Genomic DNA, 16,755 nt, shown 5'->3' on the forward strand with positions numbered 1-16,755 from the left:
TTATGCATCCAGTTACTGAAGGATACGTCGGGGAATGTTATAATTTCTTAAAACATATTTCTTCCTATTCTTGAATCTTCACATGATCCTTAAATCTAACCAGGACACCACATACCTGCAAACCTTATGGTACTAATATTGAGAAAACTGCATTCCTACACACAAAAGGCATGTTTAAAAAAAAAAAAAAAAAAAAAAAAGACTCCACTACTGTATTACAAATATAAAAAGGTTCATCGAGCCGGGTTATCAGCTGTGGGTAAACTGGTTAACTGTAACAGACAGTGTGCAACAAACAGGTGCAGGAGATGCTAGGATTCGCTTCCATCTGGCATGTCAGTTTAATTTGTGGCCGCAGTGATGTTGAAGCATCGATAGAGTGGAACATTTGTGATTCAGTTACATGTTATTTACACGCCAATTTCAACATCGTACGTACAAATGTTTTAGTCAAAAGGCAAATTAAACCTGTTTGTAGGGGAACAGGGCTGTTTAATACAAAGTTGTGCAGAGTACAAATGTAACGCTAGCCACAAATGAAAGGCAGGAATGATAATCTCAGAAGACTGACATATTTGTTCCTCTCAAACTAACACTGACACGCTACTTGACGACAATATCCTTCATGCATCTTCTCCTCCTGTAACTTCTGCTTCATGTGTACAGCCGTTGGCACTGTGGCTTGATCTGGTCCCTGATGGAGACGTGTTCAGAGAGACGGCCTGGCACTTAGGAAGACTGCCAGAGAGTGCGCAGAGAACAGCGGCAGTGGGTGGAGTCGACAAACAGCTGTCACCTCTGCATAGGGTGTCTGGAGCCCAGCGACTGCTTCCCTCTACTGATCCCTTTCTGACAGTCCCGCCTCGGAGCGTCTGGCTGTGGCAGCCCGACCTGCCGCCGGTGCCTCCCTTTGGCCTCTGGCTCTGAGTCACTGAGCTCCAAGTCAGGACAGTATCCGTCACTGTCCTGGTACGAGCGCGTGCTTTTTGCTTTGTGTTCAGATACGGGCTTTACCCATAGTCTCTCCTTGGCTGAGCCCTTACGGGACAGTTTGTCTGAGGCCCGCAGGTCCTCTGTGGTCCGTACTAAGTTAATAGTCGCCTCTTTGAAGGATCTGCCAAAGTGCTCCATGGCAGACTTGCGAAAGCTGCTCTTGTCCAAAGCCTCGTTTGAAGCGTCCTGGTTGCTGGGCGTCTGGCAAGAACTATCCTTCTGAGCCACAAACTTCTCTAAGAGACCGTTAGATTTGGCTCGCTCTTGGTCAAGTTTGCCATTGCTGTTGGACGAGTGCCCGTGGAGCGCGGCGTGCAGGGCTAACGGTTTCCCGGTGGGTTTAACCAGTAACGCCGAGCTGCTGGAGTGGCTTGAGGCAGACAGCCGGCCGTTGGGGCGCTCCTCTCTCCGGCTACGACTGTGCAGCTGAGGCTTCCCCTGACCTAACCCTTCACCAGCATGGTCAGTAACGTTCCCACTGTTGTCCGGGCAGAGCGGCCCATTACCAGATTTGGAACTGGGATTCCCATTTCCAAGACTGGAGGCTTTGGGCATTTTCAGCTTGAGAGTTATCCTCGGAGGAGGACGAAACAGCATACCCTCCACAGGAAATGAAGCAGGAAGACCTTCCCACAAAGAAACACAAACATGTTACTAACATTACTAAAAAAAGCCAGAATGTCATCAGAATCATCTGTTATAATAGTGAAATGTGTGCTTGTGGTAACAAAGTGACCGGCAAGCTGAAACACAACAGATGGTCTCACCAGCGGAGAGTTCCTGGTTTAAGAGCTTCACGTGCAAGTTGAACATCTGCTCCTGAGCTTTACTCTGCAACAGCTTCAGCTTCTCCCGCCGACTCACCATGTAGCACAAGTTCCTCACCTGCAGAATGAAAAAAATGGTGTCAATTTAAAAATGATATTAACAAAAATGATAGTGATACTGATTCATCATTTTGCGTTTTCTTTGTTTCTGAGCTGTTCTGACAGTATACATTTTTGAGACTTCTTCAGTTTTTCTTCCATAAATCCTGGACTGGTTTGAGATCTGGACTCTGACTCGGCCACTTGAGGACATTAACAGTGTCGTTTTGAAGCTGTTCCCGCCTTGCTTCGGCTTTATGTCTTTATGGGGTCGTTTGTCTTGCTGGAAAGTAAATGTAAATCTTTTCCTGTGTAGTAGTTCTCTTACAGACTGCAGCAGGTTTCCCTTCAGCATATTTCTAGTTTCTACCGTCCACTTTACGGTCTACCTTCACAAACCTTCCAGCCCCTGCAGAGTTTTTCTGCTGATGTGTGTGGATTGATTTGTAGAGATTTGATTTACAGTGATTCCATGTTGTAAAACAGTAACACACACACACACACACACACTCACTCACTAGGGATGCACCGATCCAACTTTTTCAGTCCTGATACCGATACCTAGGCTTTAGGTATCAGCCGATGCAGAGTACCTGATCCAGCTATTTGAGTCAGTATCAAACCGATATCCAATATCAGTATCGGTGCATCTCTAACACTAACACACACACACACATACACACACCCCTGGGTCTCGGCCCAACAGACCCAAATAAAAAATGCCTGGGTTGGATTTATGTGCACAGCGGTTCACAGGAGATTTCTGAGAATTATTAATGAAAACACATTACATATGTTTGAAATATAATAATAACGTGCTAAACTCAAACTAGAATGTGAATCGAGGAGCAGAAGCACCACAGTTATCTCACTAATTTGAGTTTACAGGCCCAATTGTGAATTCTAACACACAGAATCTCTGGCGTAAAGAATGCCCACTAAGCAATCATCATCATATCATGAATAAAATTAAGTTATCAAACACGGTGAAACTATGAAATTCTGCAAAATGCTCTGCACTTGCTCTGTAAATAGAAAAAAAACAAGACTCAGCAGTAAAGACTCACACACTGCAGTGTAAAAAAAAAAGAAAAAAGAAGCACCTACCCTCTCTAAATCCTGTCGCAGGTGCATGAACATCCGCATGCGTGTGTGGATGGTGTCCTCCTGAGGCTGCAGCACCAGATTCTCCTCCTCCTCTTTAGGAGGCAGCAGAGCTTTGTTAAAGTTAGCTTTCCTCTTCAGCTTCCAGTACTGATAGATGAAGTCTGCCAGGTGCTCAGAGAGTCCGAGGGCCCGGGCCAGTTCTCCCAGCTGGATTAGAGTAAAGAACTCCTCCTCCAGCTCCTGTAGTCTCTGCGCCCGCTGGCCCACCTTCACCGACTCACCGGACGGTTTAGAGCGAGCTGGGCTCAGGCCAGCTTCACCAGATTTGGACTTGCTGTGTTTCAGGCAGTAAGACTTGAACTTGACTTCATCCCCTTCATCCAGGATGGTCTTCATCTCCAAGCTGTGCTCAAAGGCACATGTCACATGGAAGGGAGTGGTGCAGTTCTTTACGGAGCACTGTGGGCAGAGACAGAAACAGGTACATTATTTACATGGACTCTGTAACCCAATTACTGAGAATAACAGGATTATGGTAAGAGTAGGATTTAAGCTTTTACATATTTTGTAGAAACCCAATTTCCCCACTAACCTGAGTTTACATGATTTGTTTCATAATTGGATTATTGTGTGGAAAGTTGTGCTGTGGCCTACAAATAGCATCTCATTAGTGCTGTTAAGTAAAAAAAGGAAAATGGAGGCACTTTGGAGGCCATTTGTTACTCAGCTACATTTGCATAACATTGTAAAGGAATAGTTTGACATTTTGGGAAATATGTGTATTAGCTTTTCTTCCAAGAGTTCGATGAAAAGATTAATACCAGTCTCATATCTGTGAGATAAAACAACTAGCCAGCCAGCACCAAAGCTCACTAATTAACACCTTATATCTCATTAGTTTAGACCGTTAAAAAAAAAAAAATCAGTGTAAAAAGGCAACTTGTGATTTCACAGGGGGTGGACTGTGCTGGACTGTATCTTGGCTGGATGCACTGAATGTGTCCTCTGGTTGCCTGGCAACCTCAAGCTGACAACAAGACTCCCCTTATTTCCAGCCTCTATGCTAGTCTAACCATGGGTGTGATTTCACTGTGGAAACTTTAATTTTCCAAAGTTATATTTTTGTCCCCTTCACTTTTATATTTTGAGGGTTGATTTCAAACAGTGTCCTCTAACTGCACGGCTGGGGTTTTCTGTCCATAAGCTAAATCTTCTACTATCTTATATCTAATATATATATCACTGTATGGATAGTACATTTGAACACCTTTTGTAGCATTTAACAACAAATGCCCTCTGAAAACCTGACAGGATAAGCAGGTACAGAAAATGGAAAGATGCATGAACAAATATCAGTGTGCACAAGTGATTTGAGAAGAAATAACATACAACCAGAAAACTGGTCAATACTGAACTTTGTTGTATCCACTATGAATCAAATCTGCCTACTGCCTCCTGAAAGGAACAAGCCACAAACTTCCACACTTTTTTTTTTTTTTTTAAATCACTTTTCAACTTTCCTGAATGTGAGATTTTGATACTCGCAGGGTGGATTTAGGGTGGGGTATCCCTTTAATTCAATAAAGATAACCTCAGGTCAGGTTTTTTATAACTAAGATCCTCACTCACCTGGATACATGCGCCTGTCTTCACTTTACACAGACTGCAGATGAGAGACCAGCGGCTGGGTGGGATATGGGAGACTTTGGTGATGGGCTCCATCCTCTCGGGACAAGCGATGCTCACCTACAGAGGAGTGACATTTACACGATGAGACGTTATTCAACGTTCACTGTGCATTGATATAGAGAGCAAACAGAAGATGTTAAGTGTTTGATAATTTACCTCCGGTATCCACAGGGCGCAGCTTACATGTGCCCACTTGGTGCCTGCCCGTGTGGCCTTCATGGCGCCGCCCTTCAGGGGACACAGAAGGCACTGCGGGTCGATGCTGAGGACGCACGTCCTGCACAGCCAGTTTCCAACAGGCACTTTGACTATGCCGTAGCAGGCCTGTTGGGAGAGAGGCGGGTTGAGACGTTCAGTGATTAATGAGCTACTTAAAGTAAGTCAATGTGTAACTGGCACATTTATTATTAACATACAGGAGACAAGAAATTCTGATTAGAAATTAAGTCAAATAGTCAAAAATGTATCTTTAGATCAAATAATGAAACAGAAAAAACACTTGTCTACAAATAACGGTGGCCATGTCTAGAGGTTTAGAGATAGCTCGATACATTTTCAGTTACATAACTAAATGTTTGAGGTGTGCTCATCTCTACCTGGTGCACACAGATGTTGCACTTGTCACAGAACACCATGTCGTTCCCTTCCTCGCTGTCGGGCGAGCGGCACACATCGCAGATGACGTCCTCATCGTACTCGATCCCCAGGCCTTCCACCGTCTCGATGGCGTGCTTCATGTTGTCATGGCACTGACTCTCCAGGGCCTCCATGGCGCGCTCCATTGTCAGCTCGTCTATGGGCTCCTCCCCTGAAAGACAGACAGTGACAAAACCCCAGATGGTAAGAGAAACCCTGGCGGACTATCAGGACCACATCAGTCAAAATCTTAATGCTCTTATTTCCAGTTTAGGGAGACAGATGTCCGCAGTTGCAGATATCGACCACAAGATGTGCACAATGGGAATTTTATGGTGGATTATCCCTTTGCAATCCTGCTCCTCACCCATGCAGTCTAGCTCTCTGTTCAGCGTGCGCAGCCAGTAGAGATCCATGTCGTCCAGATCGTAGCGACACATGGCCTCCGCCAGCTCTTTGATGTTGACGTAACCTGGTTCCATTGACTCCTGGCTCGAGCACTGGACGTACTTCCTCTGGTGGGAGTAAAGCACTTCCTTGGACTTCTCCGCAATAATTCTGAACACACAAGATCAAAATCTGTCAGTGCTGCAGAGCTCATTGGAGGCTGTATGAAGTTATAATATATCTGATAACAGAGTCGGAGCTTTTCGAGCAGCGTTACCTGACTGACGGCTGTGGGATGGTGTCTGGACTCGCTGGCACCTGGACTCCCTTCTCCCACTCCTGCTTCCAGGTGTCCGCCAGCAGGTAGTAGTCCTCTGGGGAGACGTGGTGGGAGTCCGGCAGCTTCATGGCACTGATCAGGTCTTTTCTGAACACCTGCGGGAGGAGACGAGGCACACAGATAGTCAGACACCGGTCCTGATGTTTAGCAGCGCAGCGCCTGATGTGGAGGTTAACTTACTTCAGCCGGTTTCTTCGGGTCGGAGGCGGGGGTTCCAGATTTACTGCCATATTTGTTGGAGGAGCAGAAGGAGGTTGAGGGACCTAAATTAAGACAGAGGGTGTGAATTAAAAAAGCGACAGAATATATATATATAAAAAAAACAGAGTCTGTGTTAGGTCATAGCAGGCGACTCACTCTCATTGTCAGAACTGTCGCTGCTGCTTGAGGACCTGAGACGTTTCATCCTGTAACATCCTGCAGAAGACAAGAAGAGCGGCATTAAAACACATCAGAAAAAAAGGAATTAATGATTGTTTAGAAATAGAAGTGAGTGTTTAAATTATTATAAAGTTCAAGCGACAACCAGCTGAGGTGAAAACCAACAGCATGTGTATACAGGAGATAGCTACTCACCATAAATTTCAAATTGAAAAGCATGCTAGTGGATTCCTCTGATAAACCCTTAAACACTTAATTTCATACCTGCAAATAAAAAAATACAGTGTTAAGAAATATGTCAGTGCAATAAGCAAAAGGTGTAAAAAGATTTAAAAGATGCAAAAGATCACTGTGTCACAAGTTGCATTTCTCTGATTCTTGTTAGCTTTTCCTTTCTTTTTAAAAAAAAAGTATATTGGCAGTTTATAGCGAGGGTGACATGGAGCACACAGACACCGCAGGTTCACAGTATCTGCCTTTAACCTACTGAACCGCTGGGACGATTCATTAAGGTCTCAAAAAAGTGAGGGACTCAAACCCGGAGTCGCCCCCACATACAGTACGCTGTTTCAACAGACAGGACATGCCTCACATTCCCCATGAGGACAGGAGGGGTGGGGGGAGCATGAAACTCACTCCACTCTATACTGAAGTATAAGTCAAATACACTGATGCCAACTGCTGAGGAAAGTGCATAGATACTTTTAAACTAGTTACAAAGTCCAAACTAGACCTGTAGAGTCTGTAAAATCACAAGAGACGAGCGATACCCGAAAAGGATCAAAATTGAATCTGGCTGAAAACAAGAAAATAAAAAATCCTTGGGGTATAAATCAGTGGTGAAATTATTATGTCATAACTTTATCAGTTGTTCCGAGATCTTTATTGACTTAAAACTTGGTGCTGTTTCAAAGAGTGAAATCCAAAAACACAAACACAGCATAGTAAACAGTGTGTCCACCTCCACAGCAGAGCCTGTTGTTGTAGCTGCACTCTAAACGCCTGCCAGCTGCTACTGACACCAGCGTTCCCGTCTCTGAACGCAGCACACATAAACAAAAAGATATTATAACAGCTATAAGATATTATGAATAACGTGAAGTTCGGGCCATCTTAAGTATAAAGTTAGAATGTTAACTGAGGTGAAGAACTGGATGAAGCTTATTAGATGAGTAATATTCAGATAAATGATAGGCTGGCTATAATCTGAGGGTGGGATAACATAGTTAAACTGCCAATGATGTAGGAGGTGAGTACTCAGGGCAGAGCTGCAACTAACGATTATTTGCATTATTGATTAATCTGCTGATCATTTCCTCTGTGGAAAATTCGATCACTGTTTCACAAAGCCCAAGATACAACCTAAAATGTCTTGTTTTGTCCCGACCAACAGTCCACAACCCAAAGATATTCACTTTACTGTCATAGAGAAAAATCACATTTGAGAAAGTGAAATCAGAGAATTTGGCAATTATCTTCTTAAAAATGACTCAAAATGATTAAACAATTATCAAAACAGTTGACGGTGATTAATTCAAAAGTTGGTGACTAATCGATTACTCAACTAATCATTGCAGCTCTAAATCAGCGTGAAGCCACAAAACACAGATTAAGTTGTCTTTTATGAAATAAAAAAGTTCCTGCCCTTACTGACTTCTGTCTCCATAACGTACTTCACAGCATTTTGCACTGAGTTTAAGATGTTTTATCATCTACTACACCCAACAAGTACTTTATGGTCTGAATGAGACAACTGTGTTAAATATAATGAGACAGACACATGTGTCATAACTCTACTACAACCTTCCTTACACTCTTAATGTTACTGTCATCACAGTCTGAGATCAGGAAGCTCCCCACATATAGTACAAAGTGGACGGATATGACATCACACTGATATGAGTTTACTGGGTGAGAAATTAAACAATGATCTATACATTTCCCTCCTCGTTGTGTCCTGTATGTATTAATGTGTGGGTAGCTATGACTTTGTGCTTAGCTACAGGGACGTCGGGGGGCTTTTAGAAAAACAAACCCTTGTAACAACTACACAAAGTGCCCTGCCCAAAGAGCCTTGGCGCCAAACCCACACACACACATACACACACAGGCCTGTTAGCGGGCTGCAGGCTGTGGAGAAATCAAACATGAGCGCCACCGTCGTACAAAGATGTCACTTCCTAGAGACATTAAAGACGAATATCTATGTAGCTCAACTGGGTTAATTATCCAGTGCTGGGAGCAGTGAATTATCAGCAACGTTTACTCAATGGTCGCTAACACTAATGTAGTCAAGAGGCAGAAAGAGTCCCAGAAAAGGAGCAGGCCCCGTGGCCTGGAAACACCATCCAGGGCAAATCCTGGCACACTGAGCCCCACTGTGTTCTCATTCCTCCCGTCTTACCTCCAGTCCTCGCTGTGCTGTCCGCTTTATTCCAACCATACAACTCAATCCTCAACATACACCTATAAACACAGAGCCAGACCCGCTATCTGCGCATTCATTTGATGTTTTTTTGTGTCCCACCACAGTGGGAACCTCCTGGGCTGCAATCTGTCCACCACCACGGCACAACAGCTCTATTGTACCGCGCGTCCCTCCGGGTCCTAAACCCCGCCGCTTCCCCTCCACGCTGGGTGCGCTCGATTTGTGCACCGGCGTTTAGCTCGAAACACTAACTCTAGACACAACTCCTTCACAACTGTAACACACTGATTAAAAACAAAAACAGTCCAGCAGTCATCTGTGTGCTTTCAGATATTCTACAGCTTTTAATGTGACTACACATTTAAATGTAGAAGCAACAAATTACAGACAAATGTGTATTGTTGCTTTAAAAAAAACTAAGCTCAAATACAAAAGGTTTACAAATACAAAAGTACATCACAGTAAGTCCTTATGTATATTTTTCTTAAAGGCAACTGGAAAGGAAACTGTTGGCTAAATTTATCTTTAAGATCCCCTCCAGACATATTTTAAGATGTACATAAAATACTCTACTATTTGCGATGACCCAAATCCTGCTCATATACTCACCCCTTAAAATTGGATTTTCAATGAGCACAGAGAAACGTTCCACTTTCAGCAGATGAATGTGAAAACAAACTCTGCGCATACATCGTTCTGCACAGTGAAGCTCAAACATTCAGCTATAGGAACAAGAAGGAAAAACATATTTTAGAGTGGAGGGGGACTTCTAACTAAACCTGCAATGTGCTGCATGTGTTTCATCATCGATAAATGAATAAATGAAAGTCCCCGACACAGTCTGGGTGTAGTCACGCTGTTAGCGAATGATGGACACACTGTTTAAGTAGGTGGAAGTCAAATAGCTGAAGTGAAAGCTGCTAACTGGGATTCACTGAGCTGTAGATGAAAACAAGACAGCACATTGTTACTGAAGTCATCAATGCAAAACCAATGATTCATTTCGCTTTAGGGAAATTCTGGCATGAGTGTTTTTCCATTAAAGTAATGACACTGATCTCTAATATTCAAGCACTGTGTTTCTTAAAACACCACAGAAAATAATTCACTAATTTGATGAGTCATATTAATGAATCACCGTCTTTTTTTTTTTTTTTTTTTTACCAGTTTTACACAACATACAAGACAGTAAGACAAGAGTTCATTTAGAGGTTGTTCAAAAATGTAAAACTGCTCAAATTGTGTTTTACAAAATGTCAGGTTGATCTGGTTACAAAACAGAACCAGAAAGTTTCCCTTTACCTTATTGGAAGTTTCTTATATATCAATTGTTTTGTGAATGACAACCTTCAAACCATGTGGATGTGCTGGTGATGGTGACTATAGAAACTTTACTAAATCAGGAGGACGATCATTTACGACATTGTGATTATAGACTGTCGTTACCTTCATTGCCTACAAGCATTATCACAGTCACATACTGCTTTCTTTCATTTGTCTCATTGAGTACAGGTATAAAACAAACAAAATGAAGTCACACAAAAGGAAACTTTTACTAAAAATTATAATGAAGAACATCAATTTGTGTCTATACAAAAACATTCAGTAGAGTATAAAACAAATATTACAAAATAAAAAAAAACAACTTATCACATGAATTGCCTACATCAAAAACCCAGCAATTATACACGTGTTCACACTGATTCCCATTCAGTATAAACAGATCAGTTCATCTGAATGAACCGCAAGATACACTCAACCTTTCACGATTAAACTTTGGCCTAACAAATACAAATAGAGACGTAGTTATCACCTACACAGCTTGTTTCAAATATACACAACTTGAACAAAATCCATTATCTAAACCACATACACACACACACACAAGTCATTATAAGAAATAAAAATATGATTTATATATAAAATATATTTCCTCAGGCATTCTTGTGCTCATGGTCTTTTCCACTGCAGAGATTGTTTCAGGCAGCACAGAAAAACAAAGCTTTAAATTAAAATGAATTACATTTACAGCAAAGAGCTACATTCACAATTGATAAAAGCAACAGAATGACCAAATACATTCATAGAAATATAAATATTCACAGCACGCTTAGTTAGCAACTAATGGATGTTACGTGTTTTACAGCAAATGTTTTATTCTCCTAATTTTTAGATGATACTGGGACGACTGAATTGTTCTATCCAAGGCTTTGTCATTCACAGTCCTTAATAGTTTCCATTTCTACCTATTTTTTTTTTTAGGATAAAAATAATAATCCATAAAAGAGGCAAATAATCAAATGCTACTTATAAATCAACCCAAACTGGACGGCAGGGGTTTAGACAATCTGAATCAAAGTCTGATGAGAGGTTTGTCTCGATACTTAATTATTCACAAGCCCATCTGCATGTCAGCGAAGTTGAAGAAGCTGTCCACGTCTCGAGAAGATGTGTTCTTATTATCAGAGACAAAAACCTGTGAGGAAAACAAACATAAGATGTTCTAGGCTTGGTGGAGGTATTTTACTAGAGAAAGTGAACCTATATGGGTAAAACTAGAAAAGACAGATGCAGCAAATACAGTCTGCTTACCTTGGTCCCGCTGAACACTTCATTTGCTGTGTTCTTGCAGGCTTCCACAACTCCGTCACCGTTCAGCTCCAGGGCGATGACGGGACCTTTATTAGTAATAAGATACAAAAGTCACAATCCTACACTACAACGGTCCAACTCAAACAATGACTTCCAAACATTTGCTCTATGAGCAGTTGGAAATGTAACCAGTTTGGTTATAAAACTTTCTACGACCAAAATAGGGATGCTGACGTTTTCAAGTATAATTACCAAATCTGAGTGCTGATTCATTTGATTTTTGCAATGTGCCCCAGATTGGCAGTGGAAAGCTAGCAGTCAGCAGTGTCGTCATCGTAAAAATCATGTGAGCTTATAGGCCACAAGTCACCTTCAACTTCTGAGAAATGGCAGAAATGGCATATACTGTAGCCTGAGAGGGGACAGTATTTGGGTGTAAAACAGGAACCCAAATCAAACAAATTGATCAGCTGAACGGCTAAAAAACTGCATTATTAGTAGCATTATTCCAGAATCTGTATCAGCTTTATTGGCCAAGTATGTTAACACGTACACGGAATTTGGCTCTGGTTTCTAGTGGCTCTCGATATGCTTACACACAACAATGTTCAGGAAAAGCACATGGACATGCAGCCAAAACAAAGACAACAAAGCTCAACAAAGATATGTAAACATAAAGATATGACTAATATGACTAATATGTACAAGCAAGTACGTGACAAAGTCTTGTGCTATTTGAAGACTGGAAACTAACCCTGTTTGCCAGTTTAGACCTGTTAAGACAGTGTGATAGTTTCGTTCTGCTCTGCTGTTATATGTACTTGATACTTTAGAGTATGTACACATGTTGTATCTTTTAGACTTATGAAAAATCTTCATAATCTACTAGATAAGATCTGGTACGCCGGGCCGAGCTCCTGAGCAGCTTTTATTTTAGAGATATTGTGGACCAACATCACACAGAGACAAAAAAAGATTGCAGAAGATGAAAATTACCTTTGGTGATCCACTCCACCAGTTCCTCTGCGTTACTCTGAAACACTCTCTTCACATCTTCAGGTCGCATTGAGACTTCCTTTGTCTGGATCAGCATGAAACCTTTAGCAGTTGCCTGTGTAAATGAGATAATAAACATTCAAGGTTTGCATTGATCCACCAAGCATTTAAAGAATGCATGCACACAGAGACGATTAACTGTATATACTGTATATATGTATAAGTGTGTCTGCATAGTGCTTGCAACAAGATGTTGTAACTGTCCCACATGTGGATCCAGTCTCATGCTTGTGTGATGGAGTAATGCATATTTTGGCAACAACACCAACATAACTGGAATGTTTAACTGGCAACGCAGCCAGCTTAGCATGTTAGCTTAGCATTTCAGATATTCTACAAGTTGTCAGAGTCAAAAAGAAATGTGACTGACTTCACTCAGACTACCGATGTTTGGTTCTGAAAATCATATTATTTGGAATAAATCTGTCTTGTACTGACAGAACACTAAGAATAAAAAAAGCTTTATAATGTTTATATGCACAATTCATGAATGGAATATGTCCCAGATATTAAAGGAATGCTGAGGTGTGTACTCGACATAGCTGGTGAGCTAAAAAGACACAATGAAGTGCATCTGCCTCAGGAGAAGCCATCATTTTAAGCAAGTTCTATATTTCACATGAAATTATTTAGTGGTTTGAGATGAAAGAAATATCCGCTGAGCTTCTGTGATAATGCAACTTATCTGATTTGGCTGACAACCAGCTTCAGATTCCTCTAAATGTTTTATTTTACTCCAGTAAGGACAGGTGCTGATGCTGGATTAAAAGTCACAATTTGTAACTTCATTTAGGATGACGTCAGAAAACTGCAGGTTCAGTTAAAACTGTGGTTTTGCTTTTCTTTCGATTCAATCTACAACTATTCAAAGCACAGTAAAATACTGACTGCTCTTTAAGTTTTATCAGTGCATTACCAGAAAGCTGTGATACATCATTACCACCACCATTTTTCCATTCACATACTAAAGACTTCTTCCTTTTACTAGCACTTTGTAACAGATTGTGGTATTAAGCGAAACTTCCTCACACTCTCCTTTCACTTTGAATCCTCCTCACCTCATCTATCAGTTTGCGGGCGTTTGCAGTGGTGTACTCTCCAGCAAAGAAAACAAAGAGGCAGGACTCTTCACTGTCCTTACGCCTCCCTCCTTTTGTCAAAGGCACAATGCTGCGTGCGGGGTCGGTGGAGATTCGAACTGACTTGAACTCAGACTCGGAGTCTGGGGCCGGCACAAAATCCAGAACCGCTGAAGTCTCTGGCAACAAGCTCCAGTTGTTCTCTCCGGACACCGGCGTGAAGTCGTGTATGTTGCTCCAGTTGTTGTTGAATATGCTGAGCCCGGCGTCCTTGAAGTGGAAGGCCAGCTCGGGGTAGAAGTACTGAAAGCAGCCGAATTTCATACCTGTAGATGACTCAATGATGGGCTGAGTGGCGCAGCACAAGAACACTTCCATCTTTTTACAGTCCCGTGTGCGAAACTGCTGACAGGCCACCACGCACTTGATGTCTTTACAGTCTCTGAAAAACACACTGCCCTTGACAGGTCCGAGAACAATGCGGCAATTGACGCAGTCGTCGATGGTGATAGTTGCTGAGTGGTCGAACACGTAGATGTTGCAGTTCTCACACTCTTGGATGACAAACTGTTGCCCATTCAGTTTGCCAGGCAGGCGGCCCACCGTCACATCTTTGAGCCCTGTCAGCATGTAGTCTTTAGGATCAACCTGCGCAAAGAGAAAGTTGAATAGATGAGTATTCAAATAATATATATTTAGAGATGCACAGATATGCCTTCTTTGAACTGTGCCAGTATCTGCACGTCTGTCATCCAATAACAATACTGATATTTTTGGAAATGTCTAAACTTCTAGAAACATTGCTACGGAAACTTTTAAGCTTCTCAGACATGCATATACCAATAATGCACTATATCCATTTCTCTTACAACTAGGTCGCATGCATGACTGATATTTGATTTGACCGCATTAGCTTGCAGTTATTTATAAAACTATTTTGAGACCTCACAACCGGATACTACGTGATGTCATGTATTGTTTGGTATACCATTTTTAAGGTGCAACATCCCATGAGTCAAAACGGAAGTTGAACCACCGCTTAGTCAACGCCCAGTGTCTGAACAAGCCATGTAAAAGTGTGGTCAGCTGCGGAACAGTGAACCATACAGTGTTGTGTAGTAATCCGATAATGAGATAACGCGGGATACACGGAGACAGAGAGGAAGAGAGGAAGAGGCTTTGAGCCTAAAACTCAAAGAGTGTTGTCAACGTATAATGAGCATTACACGCATCTCCTGGCTGGTTAGGTAACAGTTGAGTATCTGGAGACCGCACAATGAATCTAAGCATGTTGCAGCACCGAGGAAATCTCTTTAGAGCAAATGTCGACAGGTGACTTAACGGTGCTCGTTGGCATAACAGAGTCACTGACACTCTTTGGATGTCAGCATAGTACATGGCTGCTAGCATTTACACTAATTTGCCTTTTTATCTATAAATGTAGCTCACATTAACTGCATCTCTTGGGGAATACACAGTAACCAGCCACCTGAAAGCTGCTGGCACACACGTTAAGAGACGTTTTAAGCGTGCAGACAAGCTTAAGTTAGCTGGTTAAGACCCTCATTTGCCATTCGGATATGAGTTTATTTCATTTTATCTTTTTATTTTCTGTTTCACCGGTCCTACGAGCGTTACCTTTTCTCTCTTATCCCAGCTGTACTGCTTCGGTGCCTCGTCGGTGTTGTTGCCAAGGGGAACCGCGTTGCTTGTCGTAGTTTCGACCGTCGTTGTTGTCGGCTCACGTTCCTCTTTTTCGGACGACTTTCTTTTGGATTTTTTCGAAAAGAAGCACCCCATTTTGCTATTTCACTGGTGACGAGATGAGACCTGTTCTCTAACAGTAACGTTAGCTAGGAGAGCCCGAGATGTGTGAGGCAGAAGCTTACGTGCACTTTTAGTTGACAAGATTTTTTTTTTTGCTTCCCGTTTCCCAGGGTTGTTCCGCAACCAATCGGTACCGTACTAGTTGTTATAACAGCCAATCACAGACCTGGACAGAGTGACGAAAGTCACGCAAAAGAGGCGTGCACTCATGCTATGTTCATGTAAAACTGCAAATGAGAATTTACGCAATCAGTTTTTATTTTAATACATTTTAATGCGTTTGCCTTTGCATAAAATGAAAACCTTCTGGCATATTTTTTTCCCAAGTTTAATTCAGTTTGCCTGCCCGGCAACAGCCGCGCATAGGACAGGCCTTCTCTTTGCCCAAACAAAACAAAATAACTGCGATTTTCATAAATATAGTGCGTTGTTTGGAAAACAAAATCAAAAATTCAGACTAATATGATAGGTAAAATAAAAACTAAGTTAATGATTAATAATTCATTTAAATGTATCTTGCAACCATCCCTGTCTCAAAGTATGGGGTCAGTTGCACACCTCACACCTGCAAATTCTGAGTGTATTATCATATATAGACATATTTTAATGACGTGGGTACTAAACTGATATATATGAGTTCAATCTATTAAAACTGTGTTGGTCTACTATAAATAGTAATAGTAATAGTATAGTAATAGTAATAACGTTGTGCTTTACAAAGTAGGCAGCCCTCAAAGTAGACTGACGTCACCTTAGATGAGAAGAACCAAAATCGTATAAGCTTGAATTTACCAGACTACCATGAACGCATCGTCATCTACACATTGGACACACCTCTCCAACTGGGTGTTGTCTTGTTCCCACAACAAGCTGCTTACTGTACAATGTGGAAATATCTTATATAAAATAATAATAATACCATGCGATGAAGTTAAATGACTGAAAAGTAGCGAATCATGTAAGATCATGCAAATGTGCCGAGATGTCGGTGTTTTTTTGTTTGTTTATTTGTTTTTACCAGTCAGGGAAAGTCTATATTTGTAATGTTGTTATGAAGTTTGAGCTATAGTGAAAAAGCACACAATCCTACGACACAAACAACATGTAACCGTGCCCAATTAGATCAGATTACCTTGCAACTTAAGCCACAAGGCCACTCTAATAATAGGTAATAATCCCCCATGGTTCCTCTGTGAAAGATGCTCTAAGGCCTGGCCTTTCTGTACATCCCCTTTTCATTCATAACCATAATGTGACATAGGTGCAGTTGAAATACAGAAGAAGGGATGTTTTAAGACCTATAAAAGTACATGTCTGACATGGTTTTTCCAGAAGTTCAATTACCTCATTAAAATCCTTAAAATACCATCTCAT

The 16,755-nt window shown here is 41.7% G+C and overlaps 2 protein-coding genes across 2 annotated transcripts; both read right to left on the reverse strand.

Annotated features, from left to right (window-relative positions):
- Positions 1 to 185: 185 nt before the first annotated feature.
- Positions 186 to 9,002, reverse strand: jade3 (jade family PHD finger 3). Its single transcript, XM_044361286.1, has 12 exons — positions 8,804 to 9,002; positions 6,595 to 6,663; positions 6,376 to 6,435; positions 6,199 to 6,281; positions 5,956 to 6,113; positions 5,659 to 5,849; positions 5,252 to 5,463; positions 4,812 to 4,979; positions 4,596 to 4,712; positions 2,967 to 3,425; positions 1,761 to 1,878; positions 186 to 1,619 (listed from the first exon to the last, which is right to left on the reverse strand). The coding sequence occupies exons 3-12, from the start codon at positions 6,422 to 6,424 to the stop codon at positions 793 to 795; spliced, it is 2,382 nt and encodes a 793-aa protein (XP_044217221.1). The 5' UTR covers positions 6,425 to 6,435; positions 6,595 to 6,663; positions 8,804 to 9,002; the 3' UTR covers positions 186 to 792.
- A 1,359-nt stretch (positions 9,003 to 10,361) lies between these two features.
- On the reverse strand, positions 10,362 to 15,510 carry rp2 (RP2 activator of ARL3 GTPase). The gene is made up of 5 exons (XM_044361287.1): positions 15,193 to 15,510; positions 13,534 to 14,202; positions 12,416 to 12,530; positions 11,420 to 11,505; positions 10,362 to 11,303 (listed from the first exon to the last, which is right to left on the reverse strand). The coding sequence occupies exons 1-5, from the start codon at positions 15,352 to 15,354 to the stop codon at positions 11,220 to 11,222; spliced, it is 1,116 nt and encodes a 371-aa protein (XP_044217222.1). The 5' UTR covers positions 15,355 to 15,510; the 3' UTR covers positions 10,362 to 11,219.
- Positions 15,511 to 16,755: the final 1,245 nt, after the last annotated feature.

This window comes from Thunnus albacares, chromosome 9 (assembly GCF_914725855.1).
Source record: "Thunnus albacares chromosome 9, fThuAlb1.1, whole genome shotgun sequence".
Classification (NCBI taxonomy): Eukaryota; Metazoa; Chordata; class Actinopteri; order Scombriformes; family Scombridae; genus Thunnus; species Thunnus albacares.